Source organism: Manduca sexta, chromosome 28 (assembly GCF_014839805.1).
Source record: "Manduca sexta isolate Smith_Timp_Sample1 chromosome 28, JHU_Msex_v1.0, whole genome shotgun sequence".
NCBI classification, from domain to species: Eukaryota; Metazoa; Arthropoda; class Insecta; order Lepidoptera; family Sphingidae; genus Manduca; species Manduca sexta.
Window position 1 is genome coordinate 17,254,447 of NC_051142.1, and position 27,769 is coordinate 17,282,215.

General features: G+C 35.9%; 2 protein-coding genes across 8 annotated transcripts in view; one reads left to right on the plus strand and one right to left on the minus strand.

The window, feature by feature from the left end:
- Positions 1-334: 334 nt before the first annotated feature.
- On the minus strand, positions 335-1,803 carry LOC115456241. Of its 2 annotated transcripts, none has more exons than XM_030185222.2 (4): positions 1,654-1,803; positions 1,259-1,390; positions 865-1,161; positions 335-722 (listed from the first exon to the last, which is right to left on the minus strand). In XM_030185222.2, exons 1-4 carry the CDS (start codon positions 1,697-1,699, stop codon positions 355-357), a joined length of 843 nt encoding a protein of 280 aa, XP_030041082.2. In that variant the 5' UTR covers positions 1,700-1,803; the 3' UTR covers positions 335-354. The 2 variants fall into 2 exon arrangements, with proteins under 2 accessions (XP_030041082.2, XP_030041083.2); XM_030185223.2 differs by having other exon boundaries at positions 595-749.
- A 922-nt stretch (positions 1,804-2,725) lies between these two features.
- LOC115456239 (protein diaphanous) overlaps positions 2,726-27,769 on the plus strand; it is a 49,985-nt gene continuing 24,941 nt past the window's right edge. For 2 of the 6 annotated variants that reach the window (XM_030185213.2, XM_030185219.2), the window contains exons 1-2: positions 14,744-14,824; positions 16,170-16,339. In XM_030185213.2, coding sequence (XP_030041073.2) covers positions 16,274-16,339 — 66 coding nt within the window. In that variant the 5' untranslated portion in view covers positions 14,744-14,824; positions 16,170-16,273. Of the gene's footprint in view, positions 2,848-7,716; positions 7,781-8,591; positions 8,657-14,743; positions 14,825-16,169; positions 16,340-25,350; positions 25,657-27,769 lie in introns of those variants that run through there. The other 4 variants (XM_030185216.2, XM_030185214.2, XM_030185215.2 and 1 more) reach the window with 4 other exon arrangements.

Consider the following 27,769-nt stretch of genomic DNA (forward strand, 5'->3'; position numbering starts at 1 on the left):
CATTTTCATCATAATCATCATCATAAAATATTTAATGATCATCGATATGTGGTGAGGATGGCTAATGGCTATTAGAAATCGTGGCTTTCTGCCCACTCTTTCAATGACAATTTGTAGCTACTTTACCAATATTTATCGACAAAAAAATAATGACGTGACAATGACAGTCGAATGGAATGTATTTGTAACACTAGGTATATAAACTATTTCTTCGCTCCTCTTTATAAACTTCAATGAGCACCTTACGCGAATTACAGGAAGCCAGGAATTCTGGATTTTAATGCAGACCAGGTTGGGACATTCTTTCTAAGGCGTACCAAATAAAACAAGAGCAAAACTTCCATAACAGCACATTTATTGTATCGAAACTTCACAAACCCTTTGTAAATCACGGCTCACATAGATAGAACCGCATTGCCACAAACAACTTGGACATTCCAGTTTGGGCCGTTTATCCATTCCATAATCGGATTTGAAATTTTTCCATTTTTTCTTCTCATTTCCGTGTAGGTATTTCGTGAGCTTTTCGATTTTTTCGTTGGCAGACATACGTATGCTCGATGATTCATAGATGGCGCCAAGGTCCATTTTCACGTTCGCTGATTCACAGATGGCGCTGGGGTCGGGTTCAGACGCATCGGTCCGGTTCTCGAAGGACAGGTCCCAAGTGGTAAGCGAGTCCCCGCCTATCGAAGCACTGGCGACACTGACGGGGCGAGTCGCTGTGGAACATGACAATACTTACGCACCTACAGGAACAAATTTAATTCGGTTAATCTTTTCATATCTGTTTTGCCGGGATTTATAAGTAAATCACGTGCAAATAGAGAAAACTATAGTATTCAATATACAATTGATGCTTACATTTCTTAGGCTCATTGCTTTGGAACCACTCCTGAGGCCCCGTTCCACACCTACAGAAAGGAGGTTGCGGCCCCTGCATCATGAAGACGAACGGCGCTGCATCTTTATTTCCCGCCATAAAGTCCCTCATATTGTCTGCAAACTGTGCGTTATTCTGCCACTGTTCGAAGCAGTGCTTGAAGAAATCTGACGGATTGTCCTTGTTGCGGTTCAGGACGTGGCGGTTAAAGCATTCCTCACAGAAAACTTGACCGTAATAGATCTTAAGGTTGCTTGTTGGGACGGCGTGACAGAAGTCTGAAAGTTTACAATTTTATTAGCGATTGTCACGAGAGAAGATGATAAATAGACTAAGGAATATATTTATTTTCCCATTCTTTTGTGACAATCTTACAGCATTTGGCGCACTGTGAGTGGAACGTCTGTCCACCAATCTCCAGCTTGTTGCCTTCGTCGATCATTTGTAAGCAGCGTGCACAGATGCAGCGCTTGGGCGGTTCTTCGCTGCCATCAGATGATTTGTGCTCTAAAAAATTCCAAGTTTATATGTCACGTCTTACTAGAAGCAATCGCTGGCCTGAATCTCATTGCATTGGTCGTTCGAAATTATACTAAGCAAATAATATAATTTCCGGTTATATATATATGTTTTTTTTTTTTTTTGAGAAATCAAATAAGACAAGCAATGTGGTTTTAAGAAGAGCGGCAATGGAAGTCCTACGCTAGTTATTTATCATTTAATGTTACATTACCAGTAGTGTTTAAGTACCATTTCAACAGTATTATTACCTTCCTTATTCTCGGTGGCGCCTTCGGGCTTGGTGCCGGCGCCCATTGCATCCACCAACTGTTTGAATGGATGCGCGGGTTCTCACCTCTGAAGCGCGTCAGCACGTGAGTTTTGAAACAATCGTTGCAAAACACGTGGCCATAGAACATTTTCAGAGCAGGAGGGATTGTTCGGCAAATGCCTGCAAACATTAGATAGCATAATTTCAAATCAGTCCATTATAGTTTCATTAGATACATTTAGACATGGATTTTAAGTTAAATAAAGATAAAAGCGTCACATCAGACATTGTTGAATTTATTTGACATGGAGTCATTTATATATTCAATAATCTATAGGAGCTAAAGCCGACCATCACTTCTGAGTGTGTACTACAAGTGGGCAAGTGAATTATATGTATAGTATTAATTACCCCAACAATTCATTTCCACAGTATATAATTAGATGCACCGTGTGAATACATTTCTGAATGCGGCTCTGTACATGCGACAATAATTTTAAAGGTACCAGTTTACAGATATTTTATATAATATGTAGTATGAGCTATAATACTTAAAAACTTACAGCACATGCTGCAGATACGGTGGAAGTTCTGTCCTTCTATGTCGACCTTATCTTCTGCATCTATCGGCAGAAAACATCGCGCACAAAAGCATTTCTTTGGTTGTTCTTGCGTATTTTCCATGTTAGACCAATTAATTTTGAATGTTAGATTAAAACTGTAAAAAAAATTAAAAGAATCAGAAAATTATTTTCATTGCGGTTTGATGTCAGATGGAAAATGAAATAACAAAAGAAGAAAATGTTCTATGAGGAAATAAAGAAGTTTGAAATAATTTTAAATTTGCTCAAATTTTTATTAGCCAGTAGCATTATTAATGGCAGATATATTATTTAGAAGTATGCTTGTATTCATTATTTTTATTTATTTATGTACCTACATAAATGTTCGTAGAATAAACATTTATTTAGGAATACTAAAAAATAAAAGATGGCGCTAACTTAAAAAAACATAATCGAGCAGTACATCCCTAGCATGCAGCGAGTCAATGATTCAAGATTTTAACGAACATACTACATCACTATAGTGTTACGTATGTGTGTCGGGCTGTTGTTTGTGTTATTTATCATGTTTTTATCAAAAAAGTGATGATTATGTGCACGTATGAAACTAAATCAACGCTTATTTTGTGGTAAAGTACATCTATTATCTTATCAATAGAATTTTGTTTGATTACACAGTAATATAAAAATGTTTGGATAGGTTAGATCGGCAGTAACCGTCGTTGTGAGATAGACGTATGTTTTAACATTTTTATGATATAAAAACGATTGTTTCTCTACAGGCGGGGTTATTAGCCGATAATTTACTCTTGTATCTTCCATTTTATGTAAATAACAGCGCTGTTTGTACGTTTATTTGCGAAATACGACCGTTTGAAAACTACATTTGTTGAACGATTAAAGTTTACTTTTTTGGTTTTGTGAGATGACCCAGTATTTCTAAATCGCATTGTTACCTTCGTTGATTGTAACTGTACAGTTAATAACGACATTAAAACAACTTACCTTTAGGACTTTAAACTTTGTTTACTTGTTGATACTTTGATGCAGTTTTTATACGTAAAATATATTGTTAACGATAAATTGATATCGTCGATAAATTTATATTTGTCTTTGTTTACATAATGTAAATAAAAGAATACATTATTTCATTTTTGAAGTTTATGTAACAAGGATATTTATAAAAAAAAAATATTGTGCACAATAAAGTAGCAAAATAATATTAAAAAAATTACGTATATAGTTATTTTCCAAGAAATATTATTTGACTTATTGAGTTATATTGAAAAAAAAAATGGTTGGATGTGATAAGTTTGCCTTTTGTTCTTTCTGTTACAAAATTGTTGTATCATGTCAAATTCTATAAGTTGATTGAAAAAATAATTTAGTATTCAGAATTTATATTTAAAACTGAGGAAGTGATCGTCAATTCAAAGTTACATGTCAATATGTTACTTCACTTTGCAAGAAAGGATTAAAATATAGTGGATAATGTTTTAATTTTTATCCACTACAAGTGCATAAAAGAAATGCAGTCACATATTTTATCATGGGAAGTAATCAATGCATAATCGCTAGTCCCAGTCCACTATTTATCTTTTTTTTATCACTGTTACTTCTAAGATATAGGGAGCAAGAGTAGAAAATATGTTTGTATTTACAACATAATGCACATCATGCCTTTATCCCAAAAGGGATAGGGATATAGAACTAATGCCGCCATTTTTTTTCACGTGTGTTCTGTCTCTTTATGTTATAGTGGGCGAGCCGCCATATGGGGCACAAATATCTAGAATTGACCCGATAATGAAAAGAAACACCCAATATCACTGTTCACCTGGGATTCGAACCTGAGAACTTAGAGTGAAGAACTTGCCATACGTGGAATACAATTGTTACCGAGGCAGTCATTAGAATATGCTAAGAAAAATATCCCTCTTCATGACTTGTACAAGTGTTTCAAATAATCCATGTTTAATGTGAAGTGATGAACAGCAATTAGTTTAAGCATTGTTCTATAAAATTCTTCTGTGCAGATAATTGATATGTAAAATGTTGCAATGTAATAATCAAACTCCATAAAAATTTACGCAAGTGAATTCTGGGACATCCCTGAGTGATAAGAAGGCTTAGACAAGTCATATTTTGAATCATACAATTGGTTCATGGACTTTGAGCTAGTTTGTAACTGAATGAAGTATAGAGATGACTTTTCCTCTAGCTTAGGTAAATCCCCATCTTGTTAAAGGATAAATATTTTCTTGTAATATCTGACATTAATGCATATATAATCAATTATTCAATAACAGGAATTTTTATAATATATTTTTGTCACTGATAGAGGATCTGAGAAGGGCTTGGTAAGACCTTATTTAAATATTTATGACATTAATAAAACATATTATATAAGATGGCAGGTTTCATAAGGTACTGTCTTTCTTTAAACCAAGATAAATGCATTAACGGTAATAATTAAAAGAATCATTAACATAAATTGCTTTGTGCTAATAACATGTGCATCTTTCATTTTGTGACAATAGTAATGACATCATTGAAAGACATTTATTTTCACAAAAGATTATAAAAATCAATTTGATTGAAAATATGATAAGTGATATTTAAAATTATTTATACTAGTTTAGCCAGTTATAAGACGTTATTTTAAAGCGTCTAAGATTTAATGATGTCTGTATGTAAGTGGTAATATAATTGTTTACTAATTTCAATGTTCTATTAAAGAAAAATCCTTCAAGATATAACTTTACAATTATCTTTAAAAGTAGATAAAGATTTTGTATTTTAATTTTTTGGCCCTTTATTATATACTTATGCTCCATCAAAAAAAATATGTCACCACTAACTACACGTAATAAAAAATACCACGTTAGTAATAGGTACTAGGTTAGTGCGACAGAGATAAAAACAGTGCGCGTAATACCGCGGAATTTTAAAATATTTCTGACGATAGGCTAAATGACGTAATTATAATAACTTCTAAACGTAGTTATATTGCGTGCGCGGTACGACAAGGTTTAAAGATACGGATTAGATTCCCGGGTCGGGCAGTGATATTGATTTTTTTCTGCTCGGACAGACTACGCAAAGGGGAGAAAGGGGGTTGGTTGCACCTCTGCCTACTCTTCGAAGATAAAGGCATGATGTGTGCCAGTTTTTATTTTGTATAATGTCTATAGCCATGGCCCGAATAATATTTTACCTCCTTAACACTTTATGGATTATATTTTCAAATACCCTTTACTAGTGCAACTCACGCTTCTCGATCCACACCTTTTGGTTTCGCCTTGCCTTCAGATCAGTGCTAAAAAATGATTAAGTAGACATGTTAACAACCCACTGGTTGGTTCAGGACTCCTCATTTGATAGGGATTAGCAATCCTGTCTCCTACGCTGCCTTGAATTATTATTTATTATATGCTCAGAAATTGAGATCGAACCAGCGATATCCGTTTCATAAGTCCAATCTACAACTTGTAGCTTACGCCTGCTAGTAAATACACTACCCAGGATTTGGAAATATCAAGAGCCTGTCTCACGATGTCTGAGTGAATTTTGGAATGCGGTTCCTGCATCCGCGTAATCCCGAGTGCTATGACATGTATTTTTTTTAACAAGGCTTAAAAATATTGTTCACCTTCCGATTGGCAATCGCTTGGCTATCCCTCTGGCATTGCAAAGTCTATGGGCAGTAAATGTAAGTTACCATCAGCGGACCGTTCATTCATCATCAGTCCATTACTAGCTTGCATTAAAAAAAAAGCTAATCGTCGAATAAAGCGACCAAATAATTATGAAAAAAGAGCATGCATTAACTGCCTTTTATGTTAACTGGAGGATAACATTTACTAGAACATTATGAAATAGGTTTTAAGTACTGCATGAGACGTCGCAGACCAGTGGCCCAGCCAGAGATATCGGATGACAAGTCATTTTATTTAGTAACTAGTGGGCCCAACAAACGTTATCCATTTTAAGTAAACTACTTTTCGTCTTTTAGGTTTCGATAACAGTGCCACCTATCGGCGCTAAAATCATCATCTGATTCTAGCTAGCCTTATTTAAACTCCCACAAAAATTTTCATTGAAAAGATTTCGGAGCTTAGCGTGTACAAAAAAAAAATGATATAAAAATATCATGCAAATTGTCAAGTTTTCCCGCCTTTACCGTAGATTTTTTTTAATTATTTATTCATACAAACCGTCTCCTGGTAATTAGGAACACAAAAAATTAAGATTCAGCTAAACAGATGCAGCCGTTCTCAAGTTATGCGCTTACATACATTTCAGCAATTTGTTTTTATTTATATAGATTACACTTATAATATACCTAGAACAAAAAACAGTAGTGCTACAGTATATAACAGTGCTTGGTGACATATAGACAAAGTAAGACAAATTATTGTATACAAGTCAGCTCTAGCTATCGTAATTTCTATCACTAGTTACACATAAACACACATCACGCATTTATCCTCGAAGGGGTATGCAGAAGCGCATCCAGGGCAACCACTTTTCGCCAAGTGTGTTCTGTCCCATGATGTGATAGGGGGCGAGCCTATCGCCATATCGGTCACAAATACCGGACTTCGGGCTGATACTGAGCAGAAAATCCCAAATATCACTGCTCGACCTGGGATTGGAACCCAGGACTTCGGAGTGCTACCGTACCGCGTATGCAGTACAACTACGGCACCAAGGCAGTCACCAATACTACCGACAGCTGCAATTAACACTACGCTAACTTGTAAATATCAACTTTACAGGAGAGATGTTTAAAGTGAAAAATAAGATACCTTTTATAATACTAGAGCTTTCTAACTGAGCGTTTTGTGTAATTCAAAAATTATTCTTAATTTTATAGCAAAAAAGAGATTTTGTAACCTTATGAAAGGCACGAAATAATAATTTTGCCTTCTAACGTAAATTAGCCAATAATCGACTTAGCGTGGTGTTAATTGCAGCTGTCGCTATGGCAATATCACCAATTACTAATATATTAACTGCTATAGTTTTTAACGCAAACAATATTATGCTTTGATACTACGACGATTACTATATGAATAAATTTCGAAGTAGACACGGTCGATGAGGGCGTGGTGGGCAAAAATCACGTAAGGTTTCGTGCATCGAGCGAATTAATCATACACTATTTGTATTACTTATAGTTAGTACTGTACCAACAAGGTGTATTTAACAATTTATCAATGAACGATATAATGCTAAAAGTGCGATATTATTTATTTTTCGTGCACGGCAAAGCGACCCTACTGTACCCTATGTCAATGGAGTAGAGTCCAGTTAGTCGACTGATGAGTACACACTACCTGTACTCTTACTATTTTTTTTTTGTTTGAATTACGGGATTTGACCCTGGCTTCCCAGATATCCTCCCTAGAATCTAGCGCCGTAGGCGATCTCCCCTAAAGCGGGTTCTGCCTCCTATTAATCATTATGTAAGATATTATTTTGAATTGTTACAGAATGGTCCGCCTGAATGTTAAGAAAAGAAAAATGTCCCGCCATGAGAAAGCGAAGAGCGGTTTTGTAAGTATAAAAGCTTTTTGAGTTACAGGTATTAGGTACAGTCGGCAAATAAAGATTTCTATATTTTTTATTATCCTGCACTTAATATGTCACTGACAATAAATTCGCAAGCTAAAAAGGACTTTGTTTCTGAAAACCTATTTTTAAGACATTTTTTTTATGTCAGGAAACGTACTTAGTGTAAGGGAGGCCACCAGAATCAAGAAATGTAATAAGAAAATAATAAATAATGCAAATGGATTCCATTCGGTCGTAGTTGCTAGTACATAATATTATGTATGGCGACGAGAGGCGTGACATTCTCATTTACTTTTTATTATGTCGTGACATTGCTCGATAAAGGATTCCGTGTACGGTCAGCAGAATTGTTAAAAAACTAAGATTTGTTTTAGGTACAAGTACGTATGTGTTGTGGAAATGGAATTTAATAGTTTACGTCCTCGTTCCTACGAGACGTTTTATATTAATGATAGAACTATTTGTAGGTTAATTTTATTTCAATTATCTCTTTGGAGTGTTAAGCAATTGTATAACGAAGAACATAACTGCAAACATAGTTTACAATACATAGTTACCGACGTTGAATCAAAGATAGGAAAAAATAAACTTACACAGATATTCAAAACAACTATTGCTGTTATAAAAACAGGAGACAAACTTATCGAAATGGTTAATGTAATATCTTTTTTTTTAAATTGCACATGTTTAAAATGTTATAACATTTTATAGAAACTACATTTGAACTTTTTTTGCTATCGCTACGCCCATACGTGTCGCGGCTGAGTACACAACGATAAGGTTATCTTTCGAAAATTTTCAGTCAGTTTTCATAGTGGACTTCAGAGAATGTGTGGTGTAGTGTTCAATTATTAAAATGTATGTGTATTTTTCTTGTGAAAAAAGTGTTTTTCCGTTGATTTTTCGTATTTGTGAGGCTAAAGTGCCTTATTACGTCCGATTGAAGTGCAGTGTAAATAAAAAAATCATTATAGTGATGAATTAATCGGATGCGTATTAAATCCCCACTAATTTCGATGGAATAGCTTATGTATTCATTGGTCTAGTAACAATGGCCTAGCAGTGATAACCGTCCTTTGGTTCCTAGATCGGACTAATGGAATTTCTTGCTATTTTTCGAGTTGGAGCATATCTACTTAGGGTTCGAATTTCCTCAATGTAATTTATTTTAATACTCAGGTTATAACTATATAATAGTAAAAATAATCTAAATCATGTCTAATGAATTAAGGAGGTATCTAAGATGACGCAAGATCAAAAGGCCCACTAAACATATCCACGACACATCAGTAGTCTGTACAGAGAGTAAGATGTATCTGTTTGTCAAGGTACTAAAATGACCCGGTAAAATTAAGAACTAAAAGGCCAGTCGAACAATAACCCGGTCATTTTAAATTGTTATCACTAGTAATTATTGGGTCATGCGCTACGACCTTGTGTACTTGGTACGTCACCATGCAAACATGCTGGTGGACACGCCCCGACGTGCTAGTGGATTTTTATAGATTTAAACATATATTTCTATGGTTTATACTAATATATAAAACTGAAGAGTTTGTTTGAATGCGCTAATCTCAGGAATTATGTACTAAACCGATTTTGTTTTTTTTTTTTTTACCAGTAATAAGCTCTATTATTTTTGAATGCTATAGATTATTTTTTATCTTAGGAAAGTATTTATCCCGGAATACTTTTTACGCGCCGGCGTAGCTGCAGGCAAGCTAGTATTGTGTAATAGGTTTATTAGTTGAATACTTGGGTTGAAGCTTTTCGGGTGCCTGCGTTTGTTTTTTTATCGGAAGCTTTAATGTGTTATTAAATTTGAGAAACACATGACCTGGGATGGTATTCTATTGGATATATTTTGTATCAGATCGGATAGTTTGTAAATTAGACATACTTAAAAATCCATCATGGTGGTTCGGTTTGACAATTTGGGATCACCAAAGTATCGAGTAAGACAAGTATAAATCTGTAGGAGCTCCACCTCCAGGGTATTTTTTCTGGGCCGATATATTTAGACTGTATTTGGCACTGTATTATATTTACAATTAGGTCCAGAGTGCAGTGTCGTCTCTTTGCCGTATAAGAACAACGGTTATAATATTAGAAAATTCTGGCTATAGCTGCATGAGAGGTGTGAGGAGCGAGGATCTGTAATCCAAGCCACTTTACAATGTATTTCAAATACGGGTGCTGTGACGTCATCAACTTGCATGTTACGTTCAGTGTGACTAGTGTACGGTTAGGGTTGTCAGTATTCGGTGGTCCTTCGAACCAGATATAAAAGTACAAAAAAAGTTACAATACCTCTCGTCATTGCCTAAAAGGTCTACCTAGTTACCTATTTGCAGGTTAAATGTTGTTTCGAACCAAGAGGATACCATTTAAGTCTCGAAATCAGGTTTTTCGGTGTTGTCATTGATATTATACATAATCCGACTAATAAAGCCCTTTAGCCATACCATTAGCACCATTGGGGATTTTACTTTGACAAAATTTATTTATTTATTTATTGCACTTAATATACAAATGTATACAGGCGGGCTTAATGCCATAGGCATTCTCTACCAGCCAACCTTAGGGTGGTGCAGAGATAATCATGGTAGGTGCATCACGGCAATATGACACTGAGAAAGGAGAAAAATATACAAAATACCTATAATAACTATAAATATAATATAAGTAACATTATAAGTATCAGAATACATAAAATACATATTATAATTACATAAACATATACATATAAATATACATATATACATAAGAATATAATGCAATATTATAAGATAAGGTGGTGACTATTCCGCTTCATTTAGCAGTAACTGTCGAACTCTCCTTTTGAAGGCAAACCGAGTGGTCAACGATCTGATTTCGGTTGGGAGTGAATTCCATAGAAGAATGGATTGGACAGCGAAAGAACAGTGAATAAAGTCAGAACTATGAGGTGGGCATTTAAGGAGAAGATTGCTAGCTGAGCGAAGGTTCCTATTGTGACTATTACAGAGGAATTGGAAATTTGAAGATAAGTAAGTAGGAGGAGTAGGGGAGTTAAGAAAAGAGAATAAAGTCGTTAGTGCTCGCAACGAACGCCGTTGACGTATAGGCAGTCATTTAAGTTGTAGACGATAGGAAGAAATGTGGTCATATTTACGGAGGTTAAACACAAATCGAATGCAGTTATTTAGAAGTCGGTCTAGTTTGTTGAGTAAGTCTGCATTCAGATCAAAATAGCACAAATCACCATAGTCGATTATAGGAAGGATTAAGGTTTGCACCAGCAGAGTCTTGGTCTTGGGCGGGAGAAAGTTCTTCAGACGGTAAAGAGCACGAAGGGTACCGGTGACTCTCTGACAGACAGACGTTACCTGGGGCCTCCAGCTCAGAGTAGAGTCGATATGCAGACCGAGGTCTCGAACACTAGAGCTCCAAGGAATGATTATGTCATTAAATCTAACGGGTGGAATGATCGTATTATCCACCTTGCTGATCATCCTGGAACTGCCTACAATAATGGCCTGACATTTCACAGGGTTCACGGATAAACCGAAATTGTCGGACCATGATTTAATCTTAACTAAGTCCCTGTTCACCCTGTCAACGGCCGCAGACACGCTATCGACTCCATCCTGAGAATATAATTGCAAGTCATCGGCATACAGATGGTACGCACACTGAAGTTCTTGAGTTAAAAGATTGATAAATATTGAAAACAACAATGGGGAGAGTATGCCGCCTTGAGGAACTCCAGAGTTTATATGGCACCAACTGGACGAGGAATCGCCAAGTCGCACCAACTGCTGGCGTCCCTGAAGATAAGACGAGAACCAATCCAGAGCCGAAGGAGAGATCAAGAGGTGGGAGAGGATGGCTAGAAGGATGTCGTGGCTGACGGTACCAAAGGCGTTCTAGAAGTCAACCAAGGCCAATACAGTGACCTTGGTGTCCTCCATGCCCGCCCTAATATCGCCAGTCACTTTGAGTAGCGCAGTTGTAGTGCTGTGACCATGTCTGAAACCGGATTGCAGTGGGCACAACAGGTTGTTGAGGTGCACAAACTCAGACAATTGTTTATGTGCACAAGCCTCAAGCACTTTGGAGAGGAAAGGAAGAATGGATATAGGACGGAAATCTTTCGCATGGGAAGGGTTAGAAATTTTCGGAAGAGGAATCACAATGGCTTTCCGCCACAGAGATGGGAATATGCCAGAGGAAAGGGAGCCATTAATGATGTCCGAAATGGCTGGGAGTAGGTGATCCAGGATAGGGATTATCATACGACGACTGATGTTATCGCAGCCAGTCGCATTAGATTTAATGGAAAGGATTACCTTTTTGATGTCGCCCATCGAAACTGGGGAAAACTGAAAATGGTTGATATTAGGCCTAGGGAGACCGTCTAAGAAACCAATGGTGCGACGTATAGTTTGGTGATCAGTCAGGGTAGATGAAGAGAAATGACGATTAATATCATCCAAACCAATAGTCACCCCACAGGGATCTAATTTTTATCCTTGCCAATACCTAGAGTCCCAAGGAATCTCCAGATACTGGCCGTAGTAGATAGTGATATATTGCTGAGAATATGACGGCGTTTAGCATTACGCACCAGCTGATTGCACCGATTTCTTGCAACTTTGAAAAGGCACCAGTTTTCCTCCGAACGATTTCTCCTGTACCGATGAAAGGCCCGATCCCTACGTCTCATCGCCATTCGAACCCTCGAGTCAACCAAGGTGCAGGGGACGCTTAAGTTTAATTTTGCGAACGGGGCATGAATATCGAAGAGAGCAGTGACAGAGCGATTGAAAATGTCGACTTTATCATTTATAGATGGAGCTGCAATCAAATCATCCCACCTACAATTGGCAGCATCTCTGTCAAGCTTCTCCGAATCAATGCGACCAAAACTACGCAAGTACAGCACCTTAGGAGGAAATTTAGGTGATTTTAGGATGTAGGAAATATAGATGAGTTCGTGGTGAGAGAAGCCAGGAGCCGGAATTTGACCATGTGAGGAAACGAGGGAAGGAGCGGAGGTGAGGATAATATCGAGCCAAGTATCATGTCCGTCCATATTGTGATGGGTAGCTTGCATTGGCAGGACATGTAACTTAACCGATTCAAGGATGTTCAGGAGTTTACGGGACCGAGAGGAGTGTTGAGCAAGGAGATCAGTATTTAAATCACCCATGATGATGTGATGAGCATATTCAGATCCTATAGATTCCAGAACTGATTCCAGACTAGAGAAGTAGTCAAGAGATGGGGGACAATAAACAACACCAAGTAAGGTTTTCACTCCCTTGACCCCAAACCTCAAGGAAAAGAAATTCCGCATGGGCAGAACAAAATGCAGAGGAAGAGATAACGACTTTATATTTAAAATCACTACGTAGATAAATAGCAACCCCGCCATCCCTCCTGTCGAGTCGATCATTTCTAATCAGAACGAAACCAGGGAGCGGGTAAAGGGTTGAAGGAAGATGAGGCTTGAGCTAGCTTTCCGAAATCAGAACGGCGTGAACGTTGGCGCTTGTAAAAGTTTCTGATAAATCGCTGTAGTGGCTCGGTACACTTTGCGCATTTATGTGACACACATTTAAGTTGTGAGAAGTTTGCTGGTGGAATGTATTACGCACCCAGTCACCAAGCCCATCAGTTGCCGAAAGAAAACTATCGTCACTGGAAGAAGCGACAGAAACATACTCAGAAAGAAACGATTCATTATCTGAATGCATAAAAATAATAAATATATAAGAAATTAATAATATAAATCTAAATATAAAAAATAATAAAGATATGTATGTATAATATATAATTAAAAAGTATACAAATAATTATGACCGATGCAGTGCAGCACTAGAAGCTCAAACTCTGCACCACCCGCCAGCCGACCTACACTGTACACACATCGAAACTTAACAAAATGCTGTTCATTATCAGTTATAAATGTTAGCGAGCACATTAATATATGGGACTCCTGATGCTTTATCATTACTCCTATTCATAATTCACCATAATTCCAAAGGAAACGTTACAAAATTTTACAGGTCGTCATTTTCCGATTGCGTGCTTCTAACTTGAAACATAATTCACTTAAATTAATGCTGCACGATTTTCGCCGATTGGTAAATTTATGCAACAAATTTGCGGTTGCGGGAACCCTAACGAAATTGTTTACAAAACACAATGACAGTTTGATCACTGTTGCGTCACTCATGATCTAGTCTGGTACACTGTTGATGTAGTTATGTGATTTGTGTTAGAAGTGACGGTAGTGATGTTGATGATAAACTATATTTTGTGATGTAATTTATATATTATTTTTTTTTATTTGATGATTGTGAAAGGACTATGGCGTTTTATAATGGTTTTAGGTGAAAGCTTTCGTCTTAGTTTGCTACTTTGAGGAATGACGCAGTAACTTTATGTAAAACAGCACTGCAACTTTTTATTCATGTAAGAAATAAATATGTGTGGTGTATGTTTTGTTGGTTCTCTCCTCCTGAGAGGGAAGATATAGTGAGTGTCAGTGAAGAGGTGTTTCCGTTCCTGATATGATCATTGGCATACCTATGATTATTGTTTAGAGGGTAGCTAGTCGGAGCAAAAACGTCGCCGAATTCGAGGAAAGGCACGCACCATGCAAGGCCCTTAAGCAAAAGGCTTTTCCAAGGGAGGGCAGATATTTCTAGAGTAGGCTTCGGCCACTCCTACTTGCCTTACATACACCAATGGATATGATAGGTGACAAGTTTAAGTCGCTAAAATTATTACCTACCCAGGAATCTGGCCCAACTCCTAGTTACACAGCCTAAATATGCCAGATCTAAAGCTATGATGAATCATCATCTATTTATGTCCAAAAATGCGCCCAACAATGTAGAATTCTTTTGTTCCGAGGAAACGATACCCGAGTTCGATATGCTATCAGATTGCTTATCATTCGAATGATAACAGCAGTTCAGTCTGATTGCATTAGTGAGGTGTGACGGATCTTATTTAGAGTGATTATTATTAAAAGTACATTCATTTGATAGTGATTTGTTAATTGTTTTCTGTCAGTCCGCCCCGTGACAATGAAGGCTGCAGTCTTCGAAACGTCGAGACAAAATAATAATATAAATAACTAAGAAAATAATAATAAGTCTAACATTCGCGTAAACGTAAGAAATCATTATTACGATTGTGAGTATGTGCCTTTTGGGTCTTGGCTTAATTCGGGGATGCGCTGTTTATCGTCAATCAACGGTAGTCTAGCTGCATTGTAGTTGACATATTTCTATCAGTAGTGCACTGTGCTAGGACTGTTGTGTTCCTATTTGGCATCGTAGCTGGTGTATTTAGGTCATATCTTGAAAACTTGTCATGCTAATTCATGTTGTTTGACCTTAGAACTATACTACGATGAAACTTCATTAATTAGGTAGTAACTAAGGTATTTCAAACTGATGTATGGTATTTCAAACTTGTAAGAGGTGATGTCTTTTGTGCTTGTTTTCTTTCATGTATGGGGAAATTGAGTGTCGTTAAAGTTAACCTTTTTGATTTCTGTTAGATATTCTTAAGCATAATTTTTAAGTTATATGCAGTCTGATTTTATGATATCAGTTTGCGGCCGTTTTCAAATATAAGATTACAAATTTAAGCTTAGACCCGACCGGAGTAAACTAATACAAATAAATAATTTGTACGCATGTCAAAGAGAACTGTTTTGTTTGGTCAATTTTCGCGATGGATTGCAAAGGGTGATATAAATTGATACGAGATACCATGACTTTTGAAATTCGAATTGCAATTTTATTATAATTAGCATTCATTATAGCGAAAGGTTTTATTAGTTCAATCGAAATACAAGTGTCGATAATTTTAAATTATGCATCAAAATTATTGATATAAAAATAGATTTTGAATAAAAATTGTACTTTTAGAATTAATTTTGTAACTTAAGTAGAGAGAAAGTAAATCCATAGGAATTAATATTATAAATGCAAATAGTCTATTTGCAGTGTCTGGACCGATTTGGATTGCATTTGGCCTATGGATAGTTTGAACTCTAAGGACGGTCATGGGGTAGGTAATCTCGATTAACCGTTCTCGGTGAACGAGTGTGAAATTATTATTACTAATCTAATTAAAACTATTTTTTTTTTCGGATTTTGTCGCGGTTTTTTATTACAATTTTCTCCCGACGTTTCGAAGACTACAGTTTATGGTTACGGGGCGGATTGAGGCGTTGGTCGTACGAAAAGTCAATATCTACATACGGCAATATCTATCTACCTACATTTTATAATTATACAATTTACTAAACATAAGAAATTATTATACTCTATGCAATACTTCGTCACATTCTTTGAACTTTTAGTGTAACTAAATAATGTCAATCCGAATTATTAATGTGCAGTTAGACAATAATGTAACAATAACATAGTGTATAACAGTGGAGTGCGCAGTGGTTAGATAGTGAAAATGAGTGACAAAAAGTATAATAGTTTGCCGCGGCTGAAGCGGAAAGAGACTTGGCGAAGGAAAGGGGTGAGTAGATACGTAAATACATACGTATATATATATATGTAATTAAATATATGCAGTCTTATTTATAAAAAAATTGCAATGCTATGCTTAGTTAAAACACAAATTTACTCGATCAGCTGTAAGTCTAAACACGCCATCTTGCCTCTTAAGTAGGTTTAAATTAGGAACCAGTGATGTTTTTGACAGCTATTTAAGCAATTCTTAACCACCTCATAACGCTAAAACAAGTTTATAAGTAAGACTTAATGTTAGCAACGGGGGTGTTCTGACAACTTGCGACCTTAGCAATGCTTTATGGTCATATTCAGTAAACGATCGCATGTGCTATCTTACGGTATATCCCGAATCAAAATCACATTATGTAGAAGCATCTATAAAATCATTATTCGGATTCTCCTTTGAAAGTACAGCACTTTCCGATTGATTCCACGTTAACGATTGGAATCATTTATTCAAATATGTTGTTAGTGTTTGATTAATCTTATCGGAGTTATATCTTTGAGTGTTCAATTATTTAATGTATGAAATCAAACATCACTGATTAAAATTATATATTATATAATTATAATCATGTATTCAATTATTAATTCATCCAATGGACCAATAATTTCCCTGACCAGAGAATAGAACCTTGGATATAGGTATTTGTAGCCAAGTTTGGGAAGTTTATTGGTTTAATTAAGTTTGGTCATATGTTTAACAATTTGTGTTTGTGAAAAGTTATCAAAACAAGTTTAGAAAAGAAAAGTAGCATATGGATGGATGTCGGATATGAGATTTCTCCCAATAGAAACTTAAAATATGCATGTAGCTATATGAAAAATGATGACCATGTGTAGGGCGTTGATGTACTGCGACTGTTCTACTACCGATCTCCAATGTTAATCTTCGATCCAATCTCGATGATTTCCGAACAATATTAAGTTTCGGATTTTAACACGGATTTTATATTATAATTGTCTCCCGATGTTTCGAAGACTTTGCAGCCTTCGTGGTCACGGGAGGGAGGGGGACAAGACTGAGGTCCAAAAAGTCAAAGTTACAATATCTATCTACATTTAAAAATTAAACAAGAAAAGCCGCAATAAAATCTCAAAACTACTATTATTTCCATGGTACAAATTTGCGTAAACATAAGAAATCATTATGCTGTCAAAATTAATAATTTGTGAGCTTGTCTAAAAACCTATTTATTCTGATTGGTAAATATTCGTTACCGATAGAAAAAGAGTGATTGAGATCTTTTTTTGAAATCGGCGGCTAGTGTATACCTAAAAAGTAGATTTATCATTTCTTTAAGCAGTAAATTAATAAATAAAATAAATCACTGCATGCTTGCGTATTCTAAATGATGCCTTGGATAATACTGACTGTAGAAACAATGATACTAATCCATTATTATATGATAATAGGACAGCAACTCCGTCTGTCTGTTACGCTTTCAAGGCTGAACCACTGAACTGATTTCGATTAAATTTTGCATGGAGATAGTTTCAGACTCAGGGAAGGATATAGGCTACTTTATCCCGGTAAAGTATAACCGGAATTCTTTTCACCCGGGTGAAGGCGCGAGTAAAAGCTAGTACTATATAACGTTAGTTTATGAAGATATGGGTGGTAGAGGTAAACGCAGAAAGTTAAAATTTAGTAGACAGACAGCCACGCCACGGATTGTTTTATATAGGTTACTTTTCTTACTTCTTATTACTTTACTCCATTCCCCTAATCGGGGTTTCAATGGACAAACTTGATTTGACAAGTAGAGTCATTACTCGATCTGTTTTCGTTAAGATCAATAGATAGAGAAGTAATATACTTACAAAGTAAAAACGGGGTTACAGGGCAAAAATTTGTTTTTTGAAACAGGGGTCTGATGATACTATAGAAGTAATGTCTTTTGTCCGTCCGGGACAAACTCACGTCAATGTTCTTCCCAACTCCATGACCATCGAGATCATCATCTGTCCGGGAGAGGTTTCACACAACTCTTCTAGTTCAATTATAATAGCGTTGCAAGAACATGTGACAATGATCGTGGCATATGGCATCCAGACTCGGCCGTGTTGAGACGGTGGTACACTAAGAGCTTTTTCTAAGTTATAATGATATTAATAATAATCTGTAGTTGGGCTTATGAGCCTCGTCATTTGATGGTGATTATTTTTTTATTTTATATGGATTTATTTTTTAAAGATATTATATTATGTAAAAAAAGTAAAAAAAAAATGCAAAATAAATAATAATATAGCACTTTATTGTACACACATTTACAATGGAGACAAACAAACCGACATGACATAAAAAAAGATGGCACTAGAGACGATCTTATCGCTTTCAGCGATTTCTGTCAAACTCCTTAGCAGTTTTTATTTCCTCTTGAATTCTTTCAGTCCATTATGAGGTTTCCTTCCTAGATCAATTATCGTATCAAATTAATCAATTCAGACACATATGAGACTTCAATTAATCAAACGTATAGTTCCACCATGTTACGTAAACAAATAACATAAATAGTTATATATATAGTACATAAATAGTAGCATGAAATATTTAGTCGATGAGGTATTCCTGGCTCAGCCTTCTATCACATTTCTCTTTTCATTTCGTCTTTTAATTGAATAAAATAGTTTTTTTTTATGTTTTTTTGGTTCCTAACATTTCTCTTACGTCTATCTTCGAACCAATAAACTTACAATTGATTGTACAACCAACCTTAGTGCATTAGTATTCAACGCAAACGGCTCTGAAGGTGAGTCGGCTTGTGGCACAAATAACTTCGACATACTTACACAAAGTGATGTAGGTAATGTTTTGAGTCTAGGTTTATGTGCATTACCTATTTTGACAGGTTATCTGTATATAGTAAGAGCCGGCATTATTCTGGAGATCGTCGAAGCAGGATACATCCAACATCCGCCACTGTTTCTGGATTATAATGTAGTTAAAAACTAGTGAATCCAATATTGAATATAAACAATATTGGTTGTAAAACGAACCCAAATATATTCTGTTGCGACTGGTAGTGTAGTATATGGTAGCAATGATGTAACTAGGCATAGTTTAACTTATTGCGTGAAAGTCTCCAAATTATATTGTGTTTAATTTTCTGACCTTAAGTTACTTTTACATTAAATTATATACATGTTGAGATTTCCTAACTTGGGCTTAAATTATAGCTATAAGTTATAATATTTAAATTATTGTAATCGTAGTGTTGTCAGCTGGAAAACCTAATAAATAATATAAATAAAGATCATTTTAAATATAATATTGGTGTATAGCATATTATAGTATTTTTATTGTTCTTTTATGTGTCCGTGCGGCTTAAGGAAACTTATCCCGGGGTCTTAAACATTCCTAACAGCCGACTCACCTTTGCTTTCTGGTGGCGTATTGGTGCCATAAAAACATACCAGTGACTCGTAATCGTGAATCAAGTTTCGAAATCAGCATAGTTATCGCCGAATTCGATATTCGAGTCCCTAAGATTATTAAAAAGTATTTATTTAGAAAATAACGTACATTAATTTTAGGAAAATCCTTTGGACCTTGACATTCATCGGTGCGGCTTTAGACAAGATTTAAAAAACTTTTAAAGAACAATCTTCATTTTTATGATAGCTGCGTACACGAATTCAATTATGCTGAGACTTTCCGCAACCATCTACCATAAAAGTAACCGTCAATATTAAGGTTACGCAACTGGTGACCGGCCCGGAGGTCGAACCTTGTGCTCTAACGGGACCGCTGCGCCGCCGACCCACTGGCGAACCAGTTTCGATTGAGATTAACACCATTATTATCGTTTCCTTGTGCGGTATGCGGAATGGTTAGTGGCAACGAGCTGGTTACGATTATAAGTCTTGATTATGTCTCAGAATTTGCTTAAACGTCTGTTTCTCGAGTTAAATGTAACTAATAGTATTTAAGGGATAGTGCACGGTTTTATTAGTGAAAAATTATCTACGGTTGAAGCTATAGTTTCGAAGGTTATTTCTAGTGGGTTTGTTTGTCATAGTGAGGCCCTAAATCTGTATATCTTGGGGGCCCTTTTGTCCTGTGCAAGGCCATTCACTCAGTATGCCGCCGAGAATGTCCTGCGTCTGGATGATTAATATGCAGGATCAAAAATAAGCTCTTAATTTGGTCACCAGCTTGAATTTAGCGAAGGGCTAAGATGCCCCCTAAAACTCAGGGGCCCTGTATTATTGATACGGTTGATAAAGCGGCAGCGACGCCTCTGGTGCTCGTGCACTCCGGGAGAATTTTTTCCACGCTATTCTTTCTTAGGTCACAAGTCAACGTAATTTTTACCTTTTTGTTGTGATGGCCAAGGCTATTTTATGTTGGCCATTACTGATTGACGTTGACGCTTTAGTCGAGGTGAATGCGGGAATGCATGAAGTTTGAGCCTGTAGCGGTTATTTAAGATTTGGCGCCCGGAACGATCGTCTTCACAAAGCCAGTAACTAGTTCTAGCTACATAATACTAAACATTTTCAAACTGGCTAACCATTTGTATGTGATACTTTATACGGCTTCTTATAATATAACGTCTTTCCGATTAATTTGTTAATTCTACAAGTTTACAATTAAGAGCCCGCGTCGCCGCTATTTTAAATATCATAAATAACGATCAGAAAAAAACGGCACGAAATCGTGTGCATGATTTCGCGGTTGTGTCGGTGACGTCATAGCGTGCGTTTTGTAATATTATTCATTGATGCGTGCTAATGTGATAAGGCCTTACACACGCTGACGACTTTTAATCGCACGATTATTTGCCGTACTACAAATATTTAATATACCCTATCAATATTTTGTTATGTGGTCTTACAACAGAAACAAGGGGCAAAGTAAGTTAATTCAATGACCTAATTCTTTCTTAAGACTATGGATATCTTGGCACTTGGTGACAAGCTGAATGATTAATATCTAGAAATCAAAATATATAGAAATATCGTTTCGAATTGTAGACACGTATGAAATGCAGTTTAGCTCGATGTGGTCAGTCGAGTTTTAGTAAACATGAGCAAATAAAACTAATTATTTAATAAACCCTCGCGATTCTTCGGAAATTATCCGTCGTTCGCGTGCATCATACTTTATTCTGATAATTCCAAGGTCTCCGCTGTTCCTGTATACACAAGCGATTAGCGTGCTTCCGTACGATAGGAATGCAGTCCAGTTACATACATTGCAATAAGTATATAGTGGATTTAGGCAATATAGGTTTTTCTATATAAATAATATTACCTATCATGGTGTGATGACCCTCGTTTCGCTTATGTAATAACACATCACCGCCTGTTCAAAATCGTGATATTTTTATAGTCGAAGCAAGTGGGCTGGTAAGTTCAGGCTCGTGCTAGCTCTACCCAGAATTCCGTTAATCACCTTCTAAATGTCTAGAATCTGATCTAGTCTACAAAATGTGTATTCCTACGCCTTGTTCATACACATATCACGCCTTTATCCCCAAAGGGCTAGGCAGAGGTGTAACCAGGACAACCACTTTTTACTTGTGTGTTCCTTCCCATGATGTGATAGAAGGGAGCCCTTTGCCATATAGGGCACAAATTTCTGACTTTGCGCTGATACTGAATGGAATACTCAATATAACTTTGCCCGACCCAGGATTCGAACCCGGAACTTTAGAGCGGTGTCGTACCGCGCATGCAATACAACCACGCCACCGAGGCAGTCTACCTACATTTACTTGACTTATTATATACCATAAAGATCTGTTGGAGTTACGGATTATGGATCTCTGAACCAACAGTTTTCTCTTTTCTACTACCTTCCTTTTCAGTAAGGAGGGGTTAGGGACTCAGTCCAATGCTCGCTCGGATGATGCCATACTCCCGAGTGTCGACATTGGGCCTATGCCGGTGAAACCGACATAATCGTTCCATTGATCCCGAAGTGGTGGGAGCGAGAACGCGTTTTTTGCCCGTGAAAAAATTTGGCAGCGCAATTATGATAGGTTATCGATTTTTAATTGGACAACAACTATAACAAGAGATCCACACGTTGGTTTGTCGGCCTGTGTTATAAGAACTCTTCAGACTCCCTACCATTTGCCATAACATCATCAGATACATGACTATGATCATTTAGACGCAATAAACACAATTGCGTCGTTACAACTACATACAATGACAAATCTCAGTTGACTGACGTGGATCATGAGACTCCGCATAGTACAACCTCACTCAACGCACGAAACTACGCTGTTTCTTCATGGTACCTTGTGATACAATATCTTCCGGGTTGAGATGGTTCCTTTGCATTGTCTTTAGACTTTTACTTCTGATGCCTGATTGGGAATCAAACCTTAAGTCAATGAAGCTTCTAAATATATATACATAGATTTTTATATTGAAATATTATAATCAAATTAATGTGAGCGTGAACTAACCTCTCCAAAGTAATAGCAAAATCCGTCACAGGATTAAGATTTTATATCAGAATCTATATATTAGAAACTAGTACTACAGTTTAACTTAAAATAATATAATATACGAAACTAAATAACCTTATGAGGAACATAATCATGGAGAGATATAACCCAAAGCAAAAGGAACTGTTCATAAAAATACAATGTTTAATGTATATTTTTATGTTAGAACTTCATCACAGTCATGTCCGGGTGAACTAATAAGGTCATCACTTAATGACACAATAAATAAAAACGCAGGTAACTATGATTCAGAGTTTCAAAGGAAACAATAACATGCATCATGCATGAGTTTAAAGAAATCCGTAAGGAAGGAAGGGTGACTTGCAATCTTTGCTTGCAACTGACCCATACTATGCGAGTGTTCCTATACGGTAAAAAGAACTTGCCAATTCAATGGCGTAGCTCTAAATTCAGGGGGAGAGGTAGAATCTCAAATATTATACATTCGAAGTTAATATTTCATGGTAGTAATACCAATAATTTGCCATACGTACTTACAAAAGTGTCTACTTGTGTTGAATGTGGAAGAGGAGGGTCACTGCCTCCACCTGCCTACGTCCATGGCGAACATCATTTAACACATCTGTTTGATTATCATCCAAAATGAAAGGGCCATTGATTAACTCTCGGCATGGTTCATTATAAAAATATATATAGAAAATATCGCCCTAGATGGAAATCTTTAAGATATAGTAATAAACGTCATTAATCTTCCATCCATCTTCAATTTGCGTAAAAAATATATTTATGCCTGGTTGCCCTTGATCTTTGTTTAAAATCTGCGACTGGGTCTATGGGTATAAACAAGCTTCTTAGCCCGGCACAGATTTTTAGGTCTAAGAAAACAGCATAAAATATATATTTACGTTATGTGATACTTAAAAAAAAAATGCATATTTCTTTTTCTAAAAAAAAAATCCAAATAAATATCCAACCCTCATGACTCGGGCTTAAATTAGCATCATTATTTTTTCTATCAAAAAAATTGCAAATTTTCCAAAAAAAAAAACGCGCGCGGATTATGATCCAACCCTCATGACTCGGACTTAGATTAGACAAATTTGCTTTTGAGATGTCAGTCATATTTTGTAAACATGAATGCCTCGCGGTAGACTCGTTGAGCAATTAAGTAATATCTATTTTTACACCGCGGTCATGTATGAGTAAGCCGAGGGCGTGATGCTAAAATAAAGATGTCGCCGCGTGACGTCATGGTGTTTACATTTTTTTATAGTAATCTCTATGACCTTCAGGTTTCAGAAAGATTATGAGCAACATAATTAATAATAATACAAGGTCATTTTGACATTGCGTTACTAAATGAAACCACATACTTATCTACTTGGAAATAACCATTAACAATAAGTTACTTGAGTCGTAGATGTAAAATAAAAAGTGTAAGTTTCGAACAAAATAAATGTTATTAAAATGTAATTTTAATTTTACGCGCACTTATGCCACTACTATTATAAGAGAATTCGTCGCAGCGGCAACATCCTACATACTGTCAGAAATATATGCACTACTTATATGCACAAAATTATAAATTGATAAAGAAAAAAACAAAAAACTAAAACCTGATTTTTTGGCGAAAAACATTGATATTCATGAATGACTTTACTCATTATGTTAGCAGAGGTACGAATATGTGGTTTTATTTTAAAACGCAACGCCAAAATGACCCCGTACACTAGTCACACCATAGGTCATATACCAACTGTACCCTAAAGGAGACTCATGAGTGACTCACGCATGACCAAGAGGATTGTAATAAAAAATAACATAAAAAAATGTAACGCCCAGCCTCGCTAAGGAATGGCATTATTTATAGCCATACCTTCGTATCATTTTGTTCTATGAATACATTTACATAATAAGGACAATACTAAAATGGCAAGTAAACGAGAATAGGGCGCGAAGTATCGATATGTAATATCGATGAATCTGGTATTGTGTAATACGTTAATCGATATTCAATTCTCAAAGAATCGATTCTATAGTATATAATAAATTTTATATTGTCATTTTTTAAGCTGTTATACAAGTTATTTATCAAAATATCTCTGGTACAGTCGGTGTCCAATGGCAGTAGTAATTATTAACCCTTAGGTGTTGATACATCGGGCTGATTGCTTTGCTAAATGAAATCTATTAAAACCTACAATTTTATTAATTTATTATATTCTAGAGCAGACTGGAGAGATAGTATGGATTACGCTTCGTTTAGAAGTCATGAATTGATAGATTGTATAAAAAAATTAGGAATAGACATCTTTTTTGCATTGTTTATTTCGGAATATTTACCATTTTTTTATTGAAATGGATCATCACTTTCGAATATCGAGGTATGGAGTCATCGTGGGTTACTTTGAACTGAACTTGTATACATAATTTATGTTAAGATTGATGTGAAACATTTTAATCAAGGCAAAAGTTTCCTTATACCTTTATGTAGAATATTCAGTATCGATTATCGACAGTGAGTATCGATATTTACACGACGGAACTATACAAACTCTAGAGATGGTCATATCGACCATTTATTTCCTTCAATATATTGCGTGTGGTTAGATCATCAGACGTACTTATTTAAAGTTGTTTATTTTTATAATTTAAGTGATTTTATTGAATAAATATATAAGTATTTTTTGCCATGGTGTTGGAATTTGCAAAATAATTTCTTAGATAGAGTATTTTTTTAGAAAAGAAAAAAAGCATAGTTTTATGTTTTCTTTGTTTAAGTATATAATGTAAAGAGTTATAAAATATAAATAGAACTTAATTTAAAAATGCTTTAATTGTGAGGTTTTGAAAGTGTATATTTGTTGGATTAATATATAAGTTATACAAAATGGTAAGTTACATTTTCCTTGTTTTGTTCTCATGTACAGTCAACCACAAAATTGGCTGAACAAATTCATAATTTCAAATCGCCTTTAAACGGTTTTGCCCTTGTCAAAAACATTTTTTCTTGAGTAAAATAAACTTTAACAGGTTGCCTGTATTTTAGGTTAGGGAAAAAACATATTATTTTTAAAGTTAACATGTAGAAACATTTTGAAGTTGTATAATTGTTCAGTTACTTTTGTGACTGACTGTTCATTGTATCTTCGTACTTATAGCATGATTAATATTCTAATTTTACTGTTGGGTAATAAAATTGCATTACTAATGTTCTGGGTGTTAATAATTTGCAGTTGTAGGATAGCCTTTACGGCGCATAATAGGGAGCAGATTCATATTCAGCATCAAGACAAAACTCCGTATAATTGTCAGACTATATTTTTTTTACTAACTTGCTCAGTGCAACGCACGCGTATTAAATTTTTTCTAGGATAAAAGGCCCGCTTTATTTTTTCTCGGGATAAAATAGAACCTTATTTTGGGTGCGATATGCAGTAGTTTTTGCGTGATAAGTGTACAAACATACAGTCAGACAGGCACACAAATACAGACAGACAGGCAGGCAATCAGGCATACAATAATTCTAAAACCTTTTCTTTTGGCTTCTGTTGCTCTAATAAAGACTGTCTATATGTTTTTTTATCAATATCTATAATGTAAAGATATCATCCTGTTACATTTTTATTATATCTAATAATTAAGATCGGGTTTTTTCGGACAGAGAGCCTTACTCATATCATTTTACAATCCAAAATAAACGAATCTTAATGTAGAATATCGAGTATAAACTAGTCAATAACCTAATATAGAAATGTGATATATACAACTTACCGACAGTACATTGTTTATCCATTTTAATTGATAAAATATTATCACGATTAGTTCATTATTTCTCATACGTGATAAGTAGGTATTAACGGGTACTTAATGAGCACTGGCGCCGTTAAGTAATATTTCAGAGATATAATTTTACCCTTGTGTTTAAACTTAACAGTGTTATACTGCAGTCACATTTATTATTTTTTTATTGCTTTGAATGACGAGACGAGCTTGCCGTTCGCCTGATGGTAAGCGATACGACCGCCCATAAACAGTAGAAATACCATTCAACACCTTGAATTACAAAGTATTGTTTGGTATTCCACTGCGCTCGCCATCCTGAGACATGTGATGTTAAATCTTATTATGTTCAGTAGTTACACTGGTTAAGCGAATATCTTAAGATTCTGCTCTTAGTTTGACACCGTTTCATCTGACATCGCACTTGAGAGCGAGACTGAGTTGCATTAGAAATACGGCCTTTAGTCAAGTGCTCCCTTAGGAAAAGAGTCTATTTTGGGTCAAAGCATATCCTGATAATATGATATCGTTGTCAAACTGTTAATGAATACATTTGTTTCTATACCTAACTACCGTATCCAATACACCTTTCTACAATTGTTAGCCCTAATAGAAAACAGAAAACATGTATGCGAATGACATATCCTATAGATAAGTCTATCGCTAGTATATGTTATTCTCATACATAACCTTAGCGTTAACGATTGCAGAAAGGCATCTTGGAAACGGCTCCAGCTGTACTTGTATAGATATGAGTCTTAACTCATTGTAGTCACAATGACTGACGTAAGGGCTGACGTATGCAGTTTGTTCATAAAAGGCGGTTTGAATGCGTGCCAAGTTTGGCGGCAAGGTTGGTGATGAAGTAACTAGTATAGCGTGTTTTTGTTCAAGCTAGACAAATGACTGTATTACTCCAAGTGGCTTACGGTGAAGGAAAACATCGTGAGGAAACCTGCACATCTGAGAAGTTCTTATAGGAATTTCGAAGGTGTGTGAAGTCTACCAATCCGCACTAGGCCAGCGTGGTGGACTAAGGCCTAATCTCTCTCAGTAGTAGAGGAGGCCCGTGCCCAGCAGTGGGACAGTATATAATACAGGGCTGATATTATTATTATTATTATTATACTGCGAGTGGCTTTGCAAAAGAGCAAACCTCATCAGGGTTTTGCTTTTGCATGCACATGCGCGACGACCTTCGACATAAGTAAGGGAGTGTAGTA

Excerpts from the sequence above, each read along its gene's own strand:
- LOC115456241 (XM_030185222.2), bottom strand. The coding sequence starts at position 1,699 with ATGGGCGCCGGCACCAAGCCCGAAGGCGCCACCGAGAATAAGGAAG. Across the intron at positions 1,391-1,653 it reads CGCCACCGAGAATAAGGAAG|AGCACAAATCATCTGATGGC; the intron begins GTAATAATACTG and ends GGAATTTTTTAG. Across the intron at positions 1,162-1,258 it reads CTCACAGTGCGCCAAATGCT|ACTTCTGTCACGCCGTCCCA; the intron begins GTAAGATTGTCA and ends GTAAACTTTCAG.